Source organism: Trichoderma reesei, assembly GCF_000167675.1.
Source record: "Trichoderma reesei QM6a unplaced genomic scaffold TRIREscaffold_1, whole genome shotgun sequence".
Taxonomy (NCBI): domain Eukaryota; kingdom Fungi; phylum Ascomycota; class Sordariomycetes; order Hypocreales; family Hypocreaceae; genus Trichoderma; species Trichoderma reesei.
Genome location: NW_006711148.1, coordinates 2,802,747 through 2,819,078, shown reverse-complemented (window position 1 = coordinate 2,819,078; position 16,332 = coordinate 2,802,747). Strand labels below are relative to the sequence as shown.

Below are 16,332 nucleotides of genomic sequence, written 5' to 3'. Positions count from 1 at the left end.
ACCCTCAGCTCAGGCATTGTTTTAGCCGAAGGAACAGGGTTTGTTACAGATTTGATCGATCATATTTCCTTCGATGACGATCTGAAAAGGTAATGACACCCAGCAGGTTTGTTGAACTTGTGTGATTGCTGGGGAAGGGAGATGGGGCAGAGATGGAGAGCTCTCATCCATCATGAGTCTCATCTCATCAAGCCCACTTGGCCGTAATTCGGCGGCTCTCCGTTCATACGAGTTTTTTCCCGCCATGTAAGGGAGAGACATGTAGATGTACAGTATGTGATTTGCTTCTATTTCTCCCAAGCTGATTGATTCCCGCAGGATGTTGTCCATCATGGGTTAAGAGGAACCGGTTCTCTTGCCACTGCAGCAAGCCACCGCTTCCCTGGTCTCTGCCTAGCTCAGGTCTTGGTCCAAGCAGCCATTGGCAGCAGGGAAGCTGAGCCGTTCCGAGTCAATTCTTGACCCCGGATTCCCGTCTTCTTTGCACCCTAGCTCGGGTTGAAAACGGGCTGGCTCAAACAAGCCCTTTCACCCATTTTGGGAAACAGGCGTTGAAATCGGCACTCGCTCCATTCAGAAAGCAGAGGTCACCACCACCTCGACTTCTCGTGATGTGTCGTAAAATCATAGATGATATAAGAGGTCGTCCAAGCCTTTGGCTAATGTGAAGCCACGACAACCATGATGGAGGCCATTAAAGCAGGATAAGCCGTAGGAAGCTTGCAGGGATGGCGGATGCTTGTTTATGCTCTGTCTCTTTCTCAGGATTTCGATAGCCTTTGCAGTAAGGTTAATGATCTCGTATTCCGCTCGCAGAAATGGGTGTTCTCAGCCGTCCAATGACGGCAAGAGGAGTCTCGTATTCCTCAACGCCATGCTGATGCCATGATGTTACTCTTAGCAGAAAGCTTAAGCTCTCTGGCTGAGAGCGACGATCCTAATGGATGAGACGTACAGTGCTTGGCGGAAGCTATTGATTGCTGCTGAAATGCAAGGTTGCTTCTGCAGACTGTGAATGGCCGAGCGTGAAGCTCCTAGTTCTCTTGATCGCGGGCTTGATCACTTCATGGCTGATCGAATATGGATGCGGCTGAGGTCTTGATGGATAGGGAGTGCCGGCCCAACCTCGTTCTGGGGGTGGACGTTGGGCCGGATGTCCCATCTCTCTCGGAAGTCGTGCCTCATCTCATAGAGAGGAGATAGCTATATAAGGTCCTGATCTCGTCTAGATCATCAAACTCTTTTCTTCACCAACTCACTTCAATCAAGAGTTCGGGATCAAGCTACTGATTCCTCCTCCTGGGTAGTCAGTTGCCAACAAAGGTCCCTCATCTGTCAATCGTTTGAGAGAAAAGATTTTCAGTTGCCCATCATGTTGCTGAAGCAGGTCCTCGTGACCGCGCTGCTCTCGTTGCGCTCCGTCACGGCTTTCCCGAACCCGAACAGCCTCCACGACCTGGAGGCCAGGGATGCCGAAGACCTCGTTGCTCGCACCGGCAATCACGACTGCGGCTCGTATGCCACCTGGAACAACGGCAAGAATTGCTGCGTCTGCAAGGACAATGGCAAGAACTACGACTCCAAGACCAAGTCGTGCAACTGTCCCAGCGGCCTGACCTGGGACGGCCACAACTGCGTCCACGACTGCGGCAAGGAGGCCACCTGGCAGTACGGCAAGTGTGTCTGCAAGAACAATGGCGAAATCTTCAACCCCAAGGACAAGACATGCAGCTGCCCGCCGGGTCAGTACTGGAACGGCCACAACTGCGCCGTGGACTGCGGAAAGGACGCTTCGTACGACTACAAGCAGAAGAAGTGCATCTGCAAGAAGAAGGGCCAAGTGTTTGACTCCAAGCACAAGACCTGTGCTTGCCCCTACGGTCAGGTGTTCAACGGAAAGCAATGTGTCTTTGACTGCGGACGGGACGCCCACTACGACAACTGGCAAAAGAAGTGTGTCTGCAACAAGAAGGGCGAGATCTTTGATTCGCACACAAAGACTTGTTCGTGCCCCAAGGGCCAAGTCTTTAACGGCAAGCAATGCGTGTTTGACTGCGGCAAGGAAGCACACTACGATTCTAAGCAAAGGAAGTGCATCTGCAACAAGAAGGGCGAGATCTTTGACTCTAACAAGAAGACTTGCTCTTGCCCGTACGGCCAGGTGTTCAACGGCAAGCAATGCGTTGTCGACTGCGGGAAGGAGGCCCATTTCGACTACAACCAGAAGAAGTGTGTCTGCAACAACAAGGGCGAAGTGTTCAACTCCCACACCAAGACCTGTGCGTGCCCTCCCGGCCAAGTCTGGAACGGCAAGCAATGCGTCTTCGATTGCGGCAAAGAAGCACACTACGACTACCACCAGAGGAAGTGCGTCTGCAACAACAACGGCGAGGTCTTTGATTCGAACAAGAAGACCTGCAGCTGCCCTGGCGGACAGTACTGGAACGGCAAGAAATGTGTTTGCCCGTACGGCAAGGTCTTTAACGGCAAGCAATGCGTTGAGGACTGTGGCAAGGAGGCCCATTTCGATTACAACCAGAAGAAGTGCGTGTGCAACAAGAACGGCGAGGTCTTTGACTCTCACAAGAAGACGTGCAGCTGCCCTGACGGTCAGTACTTCAACGGAAAGCAATGCGTCTGCCCGTACGGCAAGGTCTGGAACGGCAAGCAGTGCGTAGAGGACTGTGGCAAGGAGGCGCACTTTGACTACAACCAGAAGAAGTGTGTTTGCAACAACAAGGGAGAAATTTTTGACTCTCGCAAGAAGACCTGCAGCTGTCCCAATGGCCAATACTTCAACGGCAAGCAGTGTGTCTGCCCATACGGAAAGGTCTGGAACGGTAAGCAGTGCGTTGAGGATTGCGGCAAGGAAGCCCACTTCGATTACAACCAGAAGAAGTGCGTTTGCAACAACAAGGGCGAAATCTTCAACGACAAGTCCAAGACCTGCAGCTGCCCCGACGGCCAGTTCTGGAACGGTAAGGAGTGCGCCTGTCCCTACGGCCAGAAGTTTGATGGCAAGCACTGCGTCCAAGATTGTGGCAAGGAAGCCCACTTCGACTTTAACCAGAAGAAGTGTGTTTGCAACAACAAGGGAGAGATCTTCAACGACAAGACAAAGACGTGCAGCTGTCCTGACGGGCAGTTCTGGAATGGAAAGGAGTGCGCCTGTCCCTACGGTCAGAAGTTTGACGGCAAGCACTGCGTCGAGGACTGCGGCAAGGACGCCCACTTTGACGTGAATCAGAAGAAGTGCGTGTGCGACAAGAAGGGCGAAGTGTTCAACGACAAGACCAAGACGTGCAGCTGTCCGGATGGCCAGTACTTTAACGGCAAGGAGTGCGCGTGCCCGTATGGCCAGATATTCGACGGCAAGCACTGCGTGGAAAACTGCGGCAAGGACGCTCACTTTGACAGCCAGCAGAAGAAGTGCGTGTGCAACAAGAAGGGCCAGGTCTTTGACGACAAGACCAAGACGTGCAAGTGTCCCGGCAACCAGTACTGGGACGGCAACAAGTGCGCGTGCCCGTATGGGTCGACTTGGGACAACGGCAAGCAGACGTGCAAGCAGAATCTTCCTTGATTGATGGACTGCGAGGGACTTGAGAGTCTTTCTCTTTTGTATATCTAGTATTCTTCTCTTCTAGTGTGAGATGATTTGAATGAGATGGTTTGATGAAGAATTGCTTGTTCATTGAGTGAGAAGCGTGTAAGTTGGTGTGTACTCTGGGGGTGAGTGATGGGATGCGAAAATGATATTAAATGATCGTCCATAATGAGATTTTGTCAAAGGAACCATCACTCCTTTCTCTCCGCCTCATTGCAAGATGGCATTGATGATGTATGCACGTCATGAGGCAGTCCTGGTCTTGGCGGTGTGTGGAGAAATGACGCTCATCTGTTGCATGGCAATTGTATAGGAGCGACTGAGATCAGAAGTATTCAGGCATTCGACACGCTTGATCTTATTGCTTCCATCTGTATGCTCCTAGCATGCCTCGCACCTATATAGTGTGCACACATATATGTATAAGTCGACGTCTCATGCAGTCTACCTGTACCTACGACATTTTTGAAGAGGAGGCTTCTGAAGGGTCGTCTATATAGACAATAAAGACGCTCGATTGACCAACATTGTAATTGAAGCCGACAGAGTCGAGTTATGAAGAAGAAAAGTCGTATTAGTAGCGCTCTCTTGTTCCTGCTTACAGCCTGAATGTCCAGGTCGTCTGCACATAAACTAGCCGGCCTGCCCTGTCCGAACTTTTTAGGCCCTCTCTTCTCTCCCTCAACTAAAATTTTGCGGCAGGCTTCTTCCAGTCCACCAGCCGTTTTCCTCCTTCAGCGTCAATTGCAGGAGTCCCCTTTACTACACAACTCAATGTCTTCCAGGTCTCACGTTCGAATCTGCTTGAGGATGCTTGCCTACTCTATACCCCAAGAAACTTCTCACACAGGCATGATCAACATTTTGAACATCCCCTAAGCTGCAAAGCGAGCCTTTTCGGACACTGAGCTTGTAGGTACCTAAGGTAGTTGGTATTCCCGAGGCCGGGAGTGTCCCCTTCAAGCCCTGCTGCATCTTTCTCAGCATCGTCCAGGGTTGCATGTAAGTCGAAAAGCATGTCCTCCTGAACCATTCCTCCTCTCCCATCTTTGCCCTGTGCGTCAGGTGGGTTGGCCTCCTTGGCCGAGACTTTTGGCAAAAGATGTCTCCAATACGATGGCACCGCTTCTGCCTCTTCTGCTCAAGGCAAACTCTGCCGGAGCCGGGGACAAAACGGGGCTAATGTCCACACACTATATGAGCCAAGACTGGCGAATTATTCATTAGCATCGAAGCGCATATGGCCGAGCGGTTTAAGGCGATGGTTTTAAGATTTCTTCTAAACACCATTATCGAGAGATGCCTGGGTTCGAACCCCAGTGTGCGCATGCTGTTTTTTTTTTTTCTTTTTTTGCGTGCTTGTATGACATGGTTAACCGTCTTGATATGAAGCTCTCGAGTTTTCTTTTTTTACATCTTGTCACTGTTGCAAGTTCTAGGAGCGACCTTGCGAGTGCTTGTAAGATTGTGTCTGTATGTACCCTACGTATGTATGTACCTATGTATTGCTCTACTCGGTATAAGCGTCTATATACAAAAACTGGTATCATTGATAACAAGCAAGCTTCACATGCTCGTCGAGGTTAAGTAAGGGTTCACGATGTCGTGGTCCAGCACCGTGCCATTCATGAATCGGGTGCCCTTTCTCAGAATCTCAAGACGGCCGGGATGCGAGTGGCGCGGCGCATCGTCGACTATCGTGCCGTTTGCATAGTGAATGCCATTCCAGGGCTTCGCCATAGACGACAGCCTCATTGCTGATTTCCCTTCAGGCAGAAGCGGCGAGGCGACCGTGCTGATATCGCAATTCTCGCTAATCATGTAGAGGTTCAAGCCAACGGCCAGCGTGTACAGCTCCGCGCTCAGCTGGTCCCAGTTGTGCTGGCCCTTGACCACGACGCCGATGTAGTCGACGAGGATGACGGTCGGCCACCTCTGGGGCGACATGTTGTTGACGCCCATCCAGTAGAGCGCCGGGTTGGTGGGCAGGATGCCGATGCTCTCGATGGTGAAGAAGGTCGTGGTGACAATGTCCGCGCTCACAAGCCATTGACTGATGTGGAACGTGTCGGAGCTGCCGCCGCGGCTGACGGCTTTCCAGTCCGATGCCTGGTCCTCGGCCATGTCCTGGGTGTTGCCCATGTTGGACCAGTCGTCAGCGATGGAGAGTAGGTTGGCCTTGTAGATGCCGTCTGGTACCGAGTCTTGGGGCACGTCTGGCGTCAAGTCGCCCGCGAGGAGGAAGATGACGCAGCCGTTTCCTCCGTTTTGGTCCATAAAGTACGATGCCGGCTTCTGGTTAAAGGTTGTGCTGGTGTCGAGATTACCGCACCGATTGTTGACGCCCTTGAGCTTGCCAAAGAAATCGTTGACCATGTCTGCCGTCCAGTATATGGGGCCCCGGCTGGGGACCTCTCGGATGCCAATCAGGTAGCGGACGCGGAAGAAGATGACTTCTCCCGGGCTCTCGGCCGTGAATCGGTTGATCTCGCTGATGACGTCGTCGAGAGATTCTCCCGAGTTGCCCAGGGCGATTTCATCTGTTTCGCCACTGACATGCAGCGTCCAGAAGCTGTAATCGGAATTGTCCGTAATGGAGTGCACTGATCCGACACGCAGGTCAAAGTACCGAGATCCTGCCCAGAGCTGGTTGTAGATGTTGATACCCTGAGTCTGTGTGTTTTGACTGATGCCTCCTCCCCTCAGCTTGTTACTGATGGTGCTCATCCCGGCGTCATGGGATCCAGGCATAACGACGTGCTGAATCTGTCTGTCTTTGATGACCGGGTAGATGTTCTTCATCCAGTTCCCAGCGCCGAACCGGATAGACGTGATGAACCCGTAGCTGTCGCTGCCCGTAATCACCAGTGTTACCGGCGACTGGTTCGCAGGATCCAAGTACTCGCGCTGGCCTTGGCCCATGCCCGTGAGGTCAATCACTGTCCGTGTTGGGTGCGCATCTGGGATATGGGTTGCAGCTCGGACCATAAAGGTCTTGTCCGTTCCGTCGATAGCGTAGTATGCTTCGCCGCCGTCGTCTACGGCGTTCTTCCCGGCCTTGCTGGTGTAAACGACGGTGTTTTGCCGCGCATGGCCCTGCGGAACATCGCCCCAATCAAAGACATCCATCTGATAGGAGTGCGTGTTTTGCAGGACAAATCGGTGCGGCGTCAGATTTACGATGGTGATGTACTGTTTTGCACCAGGGACATTGTTGATGGCGCCCATGAGAACCCATGGCATGTAAGTCCCGTTTGGTGGCGATTCGTTGCTGTAAGTCACATTTTGCGGGTTGCAGAGCCCATTCACGACGGTACTGCCCGCTGCGAGTAGCCAGCCTATGCTGGCTACGAGATGGCTGTGCCTCATCGGATGATTGGTGATGCTCTGCGCTCGCTTTCGGTACGTGATGCGTGCTTCGTCTGTTCAGGAGAATGGTGTCCAAATAGCCTCCCTTCCAAAAGCTCGACGCAAATGCTAGAATCAGACAAGCAAATTACACTGACAATATGTGTGTGTCGAAAACACTTACACCAAGGGCAAGAATATTTTTCTATCGTGGCCCGGGCGTCAGATGGATCGGTATATGTAGCAATTGCTCAAAAGCTCTTGGCGAGGGCTCGTCGAGACCCACGGACGCTTTTTTACGAGACCACATGCTTCGGACGGCTGGTGAGAAGAAATGTGGTAGATGGATCGTGCAGTGGTAGAGTCTCTCTAGTGGACTGGTCAGAAGATGGGATGCTGTTGCATTGGTTGGAATGACACCCAGCAGTAAGAGGCCTCGGCATTAACATTAGATGGTCACGGATGTGATGGATAGGCCAGGGATTACTGCACGCGGGGTAGACTGAATCACTAGGAGCATGTCAAGGGAGAAGAGCACACCAATAGTATTCTTAAACTTCTGTAAGGTTTTTGAAGGTTTAAAGTGCCCAGAGTCCAAGGCCCGTGAGGAGAAGAATCTAGCGGATGAGTGGCCGATTGGGGCAGGTCAGAATGCAATGCAACCCAAGATTGTCACTAGGAGCTATGCGATGCAAGCGTAGAGCTGAATCAAGGGGGATGAAATGAAATGTGCAACTTGGTACTATGATGAGGTTCAGAAAATGTCCGAGATAATTAGCAAAGAGACAACCTGGAGGGTCTTGTAAAAACCTTCTCCGAGGTCTGTGGGTTCGTCTGACGGCTGACCAACGATATCAGAAGGTTAGATGCGCATGTGGCCTGGATAGTCGTCGCACTGTCTTGTCAGCATCTGCAAATTCATCGCGAGGAGGCGGACTGAGCTCGTGATCAGAGTCACCATCCACCATGTAAGTATCATGAGTACAAATATTCTGCCAAATCTTGGTATGATATGACCATGCGCAAAAGTACTTAGCAAGCCACATCAGATAGGAGTTACACATGATGCTGTGCTCTTCAAGTGTATTGCTTGCAAGGGCTTGGCTTAGCAGCTACAGTGTGTAAGACCAAGACCATGCTGGCCATGCAGGGGAGACGGGCTGCTTTAACCATCACCATACCAGAGGCAGTTATCGATCGTGTGATAGTGCTGCTCAGGGCAAATGCAGCATCACGGCGTAATGAGACTTTGTTTGGCATGGTCGATATTCGTTATTCTCATATACAGCTATTATTTTATCTCACGTCATGCAGCCTTTGGCTTGATCGTGTAGTGGTGACCCGGGAATCAAGCGGAGATAACGAGACAAGAATCCAAAACACTCCCACTTTCTATCCGTCCGAGCTGCTGAATGTCTAGAAACCAAGCGGTAGTGGCGATCTGGCCCGTCGAGACTCCCTTGACAATCTGTCATGACCACGAGGAGCCTCGCCCAGGCCGGCCGAGTTCAGGCGGATGCTTTCTTTGGCCCGATCAACATGATGTATGAGACGATGACTTCTATTTGGACTCGTCATGAAGAGCTTCAATCTTGGCCCCATGACGAATCCACTCTGAACGTTCCTGATGAGTCCTTGGAAAGAAGTCAAGACTCGATCCATTCTGTCTCCATAGTCATTCAGATTGGACTCAAAGTCTGAAATGCTGTCCAAGAGGACATAGACTGTGGTCATCGGCTGGAGCTGCCAAAATAGTCGCTCAAAGAGAAAGCAGAGTGCATCAGTATTGCTCGCAGCTATAGCGTCGTACAAGCTTTGATCGATAAAGTCAAGAGAGAGGCTATACGGTTTCGGATACAGAAGCAGCTGGCTGATGATGCTCTTCAAAAGCCCCTTTGGCCCGGACCCTTCTTTTTGCGGATCAGTGTGATGGCTGCAAAAGAATTGCAGCACCATCCCGCTTTGGCTTTGTAGCAGGGTAGAAGCAAAGGATGCCGTGAAGAAGGACATTGGAGACGATCTCCCTACGCTCTCCGTCCGACAGCATCCGTCGACCAGCACCAAGCCGGGCCATTCAGAGGATAGCCACTCTTGGAACTGCCGCTTTTGTCGTAGTAGTGTAGCGTATCCCAGTGCTTCGTCGCTCATGAGGCTTTCTTTGCGGAGAATGCGCTCTGCATCTGCGACGGGGTCGGGCGTCTGAAGGAGGTTGAGAATATCGCCTTCGGTCAAGACTGGCGTATGCTGAATGACGGGCTGTAAAGCCGGGGGAGGGGAGGCAGAGCTGGGAGGGAGTGTAAAGAGGCCTATCCAACCGTCAGTCAATGCTTCTTGACACAGAAAAAAGACGTCGATGCATACTCACTTCGCTGGACGATGGCATCGGCCATAAACTGGTACAAAGCGCTCTGCAACTGCTCGTGAATCGACGCAGGCAGGGCGCTGACAAGTCTCTGCAATCCGGCCTCAAACTCCTTCCTCTCTTCGCCATCTTTGGTGATACGCTTCCGTGTCTGAGCCAACTCGTCATTCATTTCGTTGGCAACATCAGCCATCTGTACGCGAAACTCGTTCATCTGAGAAGAAAGCCTAACATGGCCGTTGCTGGTTTCTTGCCGCAGCTCCACGACCTCGGCTTTGATCTCGTGGGCGGTTTTGCGAGTAGCTTCGGCGGCAACGCGCCCTGCTTGTGCTGAGACTTTGGTGTCTTGCCATACGTTCCGATCCAAGTGAGCTGTGGCTTCGAAGACAGTTATTTTCGCATTGCTGATGCGCTTGGAGATGTCGCTAATCTTGGACGCCTCGACTTCGGGGAATTGTCTCACAATCTTCTTCAGAACTGGTTTGTGACTCGTAAGTAAATGCCCTGGTCTTGTTACTCCAAGCATATGCGGTTCTTACCTCCAACATTCTTATATGTTCGGTTCAAAATGCACACCAAGTCCGTCAGGCAGTCTACTAGGATTCCATAAAAGTCCCAGACCAGATTCTTCAGCCGGACTTCGCCGCGATAGACGTTGCTGATCTGCGAGATGCTGGCCAAGACACCCGGAACGTCGTCGAGTTCTTGCAGAATATTCCCGACGTTGGACAGTCTCTTCTGGAATTGCTGCATGGCAGTCAGCAAAACAAATGCTAGCACTTCCCTTGTAGCGAAACCTACCTGAAAGACAAAAGCCAGGCCCGTCCTCAGAATGCTGAGGCCATCTTGGTCGGGAATTATGTCGGAAAGCCGTTCGAGGATACCTATGGCTGCGTCGCCTTTTCTTATCCAACCTCTGAAACGGTTGTCTTCAGCTTTCTTCTCGTATGTCTTTTTGGCCTCTTCAATGCAGTCGAAAACGCCTCTCCAAGTCACGTCCTGGGTTGTTGTTTCCGAACCGCCGGCTTGACAGGACTTGATGGCTTGAGACAGCTCTTCTAGCTTGCTATGGCCAAAGTCAGAAACTAATGGCAGAACTTTACGGACTCTTCGCTTGATCACATAATGAGGATAGAAGTAAATAGCAATGATGAGGAACAGGGGTAAATAGCAAACATACCGGCTGATGGGAACTCTCCATTCTGCGCGTTGGTTATTGTACTCTGTTGGTGAAGCCAAACCCTGATGCACAGAAGCCCCTTCAGTTTCCCTCCAGTCCTTCATCACCTGGATCTCTCGATTACTATTCAGTACATCCCTCATCCCCTGTCCTACACCTAGAGGCCGCCAGGAGCCCATGGTAAGTTGTCGAAAGTGCCACTGTGCAATCTATGGAGCAAGCTTCCGCAACAATGACGAAGTTTCATGAATTTACAGATGCATGTTAAAGCTTTGCTTCAAGCGAAGCACAGTCATGAATGAACCTTGGCAACCTACTCCGCCAAGGTAAATGAAGCCTTACAGGCTGACAACCGTGACAAATTCACGATATACCCCGCTCAGATAGGACTCTGCCTCCTTTCCGAAAAGGAATCAGATCGCAAGCGACGGCAAGGAATTGTGGACTGATACTCAACAGACTGCATTAGTCGCCTCACAAGAGCAGTTTTCATTCGACACAGACCCTGCCGTTGCGCGAAGGATTGGGCACCTGGTTGTGGTGCGGGAAGATATTACTGGACTGAAACCTCTCTTTGCCCTCCCTCGGTTGAGGCTGTGACAAGATCAGTGACTTCTCATGCATGAACCTATGCCCAACTGAGTGCTATTGCTTACAGCGAATTTATCATCTGCTTGAGCCGCATCGTCTCCACTGGTTTAAGCAAGGAATTCCCTCTCTCAGGAAGCGGTGCCGAGACAAGCTCTAATAGTTTACAACTACTGTCTCTGTCTCCTTCAAGGGCTCTTTCAAGGGCTCTTTCAATGGCTTTCATACAAGAGACGAGCAAGATGGCAGCTGATGCCGGTACAAGCGACAAAATTGTCGAGTCAAGCTCGACGAAACAGGACGCAACATCGGGCACGTCTACCCGTGGTGATGGCCAGACCGACTCCGGCACGAAAGAGGTCGAAAAGACCGATAAACCTTTAAATGGCTCTACCAAAGGCGAAACTTCAGCCTCTTCAACAGACGAAAACCCCAAGCAGAACGGAATCAAGAAAGACGATTCCGACGCCAATAAGAAGGAACCGGAAAAGGCTGAAACAGAGACGCCCATCAAACCTCCTGCGCCTGTCAGTAATGCGCCGGAGAAGAAGGCCGAAAAGCCAAAGCCAAAGCCCATGCAGGCCTTTGCGCGGGTGATCCCCAAGATACGAGAGACTTTCTCTTGGAACGACTTCAAGAATCACCAGACCGACGAACACAATTACGCCATCGAGACGCTTGTCGCCGGCGATTCGCTCAAGCTGGAGATTGAAGAAGCAGCGCTTCTTTACGAAGACCTCCAGGACTTTGGCAATTCGGGCGGATGGGGAAGCGGATGGCGGAGGAACTTCAACAGGCGAAACCCCAAGCACAAGACCATCATCGACGATGGAGATGAAGTCTGGCTGCAGCGGGTGCGAATCAACTCCAGGGCCGTCATGATGTACCTTGGACGACAGAGCGCTGCTGGCAAGAAGTGGAACGGTCGGCCTCATGTCTTCAAGCGGCCCTTTCGCTACCTCATCCACTTCCATGATAAGATGAAGGAGGCGCTGGCTGAACTAGAAGAGTCTGCTTCGGGCGCCGAATCAAAGCCTGCAGATGGGCAGCCTGCTCAGACACTGAATGCAGGGAAGAACATCGAACGGTCGGATTCGGAGACGCTCGGCATCGACTCGCTGTTCAACGATTCCGAGACTCTGGTTGAAATGAGACTCTACGTCAAGTTCATGGATGAGCAGGTGATGCCGGAATACCAGCGCTTCCAGAATGAGGATGTGGCCACTGCGCCTACCAAGGTCAGATGGGATCTTCTCTGGTATCTGTTCAAGCCAGGCGATCTCGTCTACGTGCCCAACTTGAACAGTGGCGTACGAGCCCGAATCCCAGTGGGCTGGGATGGCGTCTTCCAGCGTCTTCAGGCCGAGTTTGGCGAAGGACCTATGGAGCCAGCGTCTTCCACGGCGCAGTCCAAGCAAAATACACGGGCATCTCACACTGATCAGATGGTGTGGAGGGTATACCGGCCGCCGTTCAAGCAAGCAGTCCTTGATGGCTGCAGCTGCGAAACTTGCGCCAAAATTGAGTCGACCTGGTCGATATCGTGCTACCATATCGACTACGATGGCCAAAACTACCGTGCTGTTGGCCGGGTAATTGAGATTCCTCTTTTTGAAGGCGAGCGCGAGATAACGCAGCTGCCTTGCTACCCCATGAGATATGTAAAGCAGAAGGACGAGATCATGGAGAGGGGGAGACTGTACGGGACCAAGTTCATTGAGCACATTGATCCAGCCAAACGCTACAGCTTCTACCGGGGATGGACCCTTATCAAGACTCCCCTCGGGCAGTCTGTCGAGGACAAGAACGGCAGGATACTGACAAGCCCGGAGCACATTGAGAGCGAGATTCTGGTCGATTTCGAAGAGGCTTTCAACACGGACCCCTCGTGGAAGCCTGAGATTCTGGAGAGTGACCCTCTCACTTACAAAGTCGTGATAGCTGTCGATAACGAGAGCCCCCTGCAAGAGTGGCACGATAGCGACCGTACAAATCTCAAAGACATGTGGGAGGACAAGGTTGTCACCGAGGATGGTGTCGACATACTGCAGATGAATAAGTTCATGGAGACGGACTTTATGCTGAGGAAGAAGAAGGACAATGACAATGAGATTGGCGAGCTCGAGGGCGATAATCTTGCGCTGCTGCCTAGGCGACTCTTTGCATATGCTCTCTGGGAGCGCAAGTTTGTGCAGGTTGACGTCCGAGACGTGACATTCCCCGAGATGAAGGACAAAGACAGGGCTTTTGACAGTCTCCAGATCTCTTCGGAGCACAAGACGCTCATCCAGTCGCTGGTGTACTCCCACTTCAAGAAGAGAGTCAACGAGGGCAGCGTCGAGATTGCGACTCAAGATCTCATTCGAGGCAAGGGCAAGGGCATCGTAATTCTGCTTTTTGGTGTTCCTGGAGTCGGCAAGACGGCTACGGCTGAAGCAGTTGCGCAGAAGTTTGAGAAGCCTCTGTTTCCGATTACCTGCGGAGACTTGGGCTTCACACCCGAAAGCGTGGAGTCTTCTCTGAGTGAGATATTCCGCTTGGCGCACTTGTGGGATTGTGTCCTGTTGTTGGATGAAGCGGATGTGTTTATTACGCAGAGAGACAGGAAGGACTTGGAGAGAAATGCTCTCGTTTCCGGTAAGAAGCGCGCACTCATATGCATATAGAGAGCTGTCGATGCTAACATATTGGCCCAGTCTTTCTACGAATGCTCGAGTACTACAACGGCATCCTTTTCCTCACCACGAATCGTCCCGGCGTTCTCGACGAAGCTGTCAAATCACGAGTGCACCTGAATCTTCACTACAACTTCCTCACCGAAGAGCAAGTCGTCGCCATCTTCAAGCTCAACATTGCGCGTCTGAAAGAGATTGAAGAGCAAGCCGCCAAAGCCCCCGGACACAACAAGCTGTACATTGACGAGGCCGACATCATCGCCTTTGCCAGCGACCACTGGAAGACCCATACTGATGGCATTGGACGGTGGAACGGGCGACAGATACGCAACGCGTTTCTCATCGCGGCGTCGCTGGCGCATTACGAGGGAGATATGGGCGAGCGACCAGAGGGATTGCAGAAACAGCTTACTTCAAAGCACTTCAAGAAAGTCGAGGAAACGACGAGGCGGTACGACGAGTATCGCGTGGCCTGTCTTGGGGATACGGATAGTTATCTCGCACACGACAGATACGAGAGAGACGACGACTGGAATCCTCATGCTAGAGGGAGAGGTGGAGGAGGAGGAGCGAATGCTTACATGTCGCATGGCCAGCCCCATGTCCAAGCCCCTGGATACCTGCCCCGAGCGGGAAGCTTTCCCTGGCAAAGACCCGTGCAGGCTCCCCTGAGCATGAACCCCAACTCAATGCAGAGGCAGGCTGGTGAAGGGTGGTCGAGCAACGGAAGTGCACGCCCGCCTGTTGCTGGGTATCAACAGCCTCCGCAGCAGCCATCTCATGGACAGCCTTCGCAGCATCAGTTTCCACAGCACCAGGGGCATGTGGTGAACAAGCCACCTGCTACTTCAAACAGTCCGAATTTTACAGCACAGGCGCCTTACAACCCATCTGCTGGAGGCCCTGGCGGACCACAGGGCTACGACATGGGAGGCAATATGCAAATGAAGACTGCAGAGCCGGGCATGAGTGATGAGTGGATGGGAGCCGGACAGCAGCGTTGGCAACAGGGTCAGAACGGCTTCAATCATTACTAGGTAGGCAGGGTAAGGTATTGGCTACTTTCGCGATACCTCTTTGACATAATGAACAGGGCCAAACAAAATTATGAGATAAAATATGTTTTCGTTTAAGCATTATATACAATACATACACCACATTATGCATGATGAGGTCAAATCGGTCTCGCCTCTATAGAAGCCACACCTCATCCATTCCATTGACTTGAAGGGTATATCCAGCACTTACATCCTAAGCAAAGATGTGTGTTGCCTATTTCTTCTGCGCCCAGCCAACCTGCTTGTTGCCACTGTCAAAAATAACATACGCAGCCTTAAGAGCAATGTCACCAAAGATAGCAAAAGGAAGACCCCCCGACGGCTGAATACCGCCAAAACACTGGCCGTTGCCAGCCTCGGAATAGTTTATCAAGGTACCGGGGACAGTGATGTTGCCCTCTCCAACAGTAAAGGTAAAGTCGGGCAGCTGAGTGGTGCAGTTGAAGACGTAGCCGCCCAGGAAGACGTTCACACGGGCGCCCTGGACCTTTGCGTAGTAGGCCTTGACGAGGTCGTCGCTGGCGAGCAGCAGAGTAGTGCCAGTGTCTGCAACGGCGTTGAACTGGCCGCTAATGTTGCTGCTCGTGCTGAATTGCCAGAAGCCCTTGCTGTTGTCGATGGGGGCGTAGAAGGCTTTGCTTGCTTCGGAGGGGATGGAGCCGAAGTGGTAGCTGCCGGGCGTGTCGTGGCGCAGATCAGCAACAAAGACGGGAGAGTCAAGGCTGCCGACGATGTTGTCGTACCACGTCTTTTGCGGCGTGGGCTTGACTGTGTTGATGGAGCTAAACGCCAGGCCGACGAGGCCGTCGTTGTTGCCCTGGGTGAACTGGGCCGAGACGTTTCGAGCGGACTCGACGGCTTGGGACTTTACTGTCAGGTTTCCGACGGAGACAATATCGTGGTAGACATCGCCGGATGATGATGAGCGGTCTCCATATGTGATGTTCCATGAGGCTCCTTCCAACTTTTTGGAAGATGTGCTCTTGGACGGGGTGTAGATGTCATGGCCCTGGGAGGAGGTCGGGTCGACATCTGATGAGAAGACCCAGAGATCGGAGCTGCCCGTGTCAAAATCCAGGTTAAGTGTTTGGGGAGGAGTTCCGATCTTGACGGGGACAAGATACTCGATGTCGTCGTGGTCCGGCGTGGCAGTGACGGTGGCGCTGTCCCGCTTTGCGAGCTGGATGGACTTGACGAGTTGAATAGCATCGACCAGAGTTTTGGGGACTTCAACACCGTACTTGGCGTATGTACGGGCTAATGCTAGAGGGCCATTGCGGCCTGTGAAGGCTTTGTTGGCGGATCTCTTGATCTCGAAGGAGCCAGGGTTGGCGTTTGTGCTGGGAATGACACTGCCTGCTGCCATGGAGGCAGACAGGACGGTGACGAGGAAGCTGCCAAATGAGGGCTGCATTGTTGCGTTCTGAGGGGATTGCTTGCTGAAAGAAGAGTCACCTTCTTTTGATGTGAAGATATAGAAAGTTTGAGTTCGATTAGGAGCAATGAGAATAGCT

At 52.1% G+C, this 16,332-nt stretch overlaps 5 protein-coding genes across 5 annotated transcripts; 2 read left to right on the top strand and 3 right to left on the bottom strand.

The window, feature by feature from the left end:
• Nucleotides 1-1,258: 1,258 nt before the first annotated feature.
• Nucleotides 1,259-3,683, top strand: TRIREDRAFT_74282 (uncharacterized protein). Its single transcript, XM_006961787.1, has one exon. The coding sequence runs from the start codon at nucleotides 1,373-1,375 to the stop codon at nucleotides 3,581-3,583; it is 2,211 nt and encodes a 736-aa protein (XP_006961849.1). The 5' UTR covers nucleotides 1,259-1,372; the 3' UTR covers nucleotides 3,584-3,683.
• Nucleotides 3,684-5,119: 1,436 nt separating this feature from the next.
• Nucleotides 5,120-7,098, bottom strand: TRIREDRAFT_44366 (uncharacterized protein). Its single transcript, XM_006961031.1, has one exon. The coding sequence runs from the start codon at nucleotides 6,974-6,976 to the stop codon at nucleotides 5,174-5,176; it is 1,803 nt and encodes a 600-aa protein (XP_006961093.1). The 5' UTR covers nucleotides 6,977-7,098; the 3' UTR covers nucleotides 5,120-5,173.
• Nucleotides 7,099-8,271: 1,173 nt separating this feature from the next.
• On the bottom strand, nucleotides 8,272-10,756 carry TRIREDRAFT_119864 (uncharacterized protein). Its single transcript, XM_006961336.1, has 5 exons — nucleotides 10,498-10,756; nucleotides 10,119-10,383; nucleotides 9,857-10,064; nucleotides 9,321-9,794; nucleotides 8,272-9,261 (listed from the first exon to the last, which is right to left on the bottom strand). The coding sequence occupies exons 1-5, from the start codon at nucleotides 10,674-10,676 to the stop codon at nucleotides 8,372-8,374; spliced, it is 2,016 nt and encodes a 671-aa protein (XP_006961398.1). The 5' UTR covers nucleotides 10,677-10,756; the 3' UTR covers nucleotides 8,272-8,371.
• Nucleotides 10,757-11,327: 571 nt separating this feature from the next.
• TRIREDRAFT_103149 (uncharacterized protein) lies at nucleotides 11,328-14,797 on the top strand (the record flags this gene model as incomplete). Its single annotated transcript, XM_006961786.1, has 2 exons — nucleotides 11,328-13,722; nucleotides 13,782-14,797. The coding sequence occupies 2 exons, from the start codon at nucleotides 11,328-11,330 to the stop codon at nucleotides 14,795-14,797; spliced, it is 3,411 nt and encodes a 1,136-aa protein (XP_006961848.1).
• Nucleotides 14,798-15,032: 235 nt separating this feature from the next.
• TRIREDRAFT_53961 (uncharacterized protein) lies at nucleotides 15,033-16,232 on the bottom strand (the record flags this gene model as incomplete). The annotated part of the gene is made up of 1 exon (XM_006961335.1): nucleotides 15,033-16,232. The coding sequence occupies one exon, from the start codon at nucleotides 16,230-16,232 to the stop codon at nucleotides 15,033-15,035; it is 1,200 nt and encodes a 399-aa protein (XP_006961397.1).
• Nucleotides 16,233-16,332: the final 100 nt, after the last annotated feature.

Coding starts and splice junctions, on each gene's coding strand:
- TRIREDRAFT_44366 (XM_006961031.1), bottom strand. CDS start 6,976: ATGAGGCACAGCCATCTCGTAGCCAGCATAGGCTGGCTACTCGCAGCG.
- TRIREDRAFT_119864 (XM_006961336.1), bottom strand. CDS start 10,676: ATGGGCTCCTGGCGGCCTCTAGGTGTAGGACAGGGGATGAGGGATGTA. Junction 10,384..10,497: donor TGGAGAGTTCCCATCAGCCG/GTATGTTTGCTA, acceptor CTTTGGCCATAG/CAAGCTAGAAGAGCTGTCTC. Junction 9,795..9,856: donor AACATATAAGAATGTTGGAG/GTAAGAACCGCA, acceptor GTCACAAACCAG/TTCTGAAGAAGATTGTGAGA.
- TRIREDRAFT_74282 (XM_006961787.1), top strand. CDS start 1,373: ATGTTGCTGAAGCAGGTCCTCGTGACCGCGCTGCTCTCGTTGCGCTCC.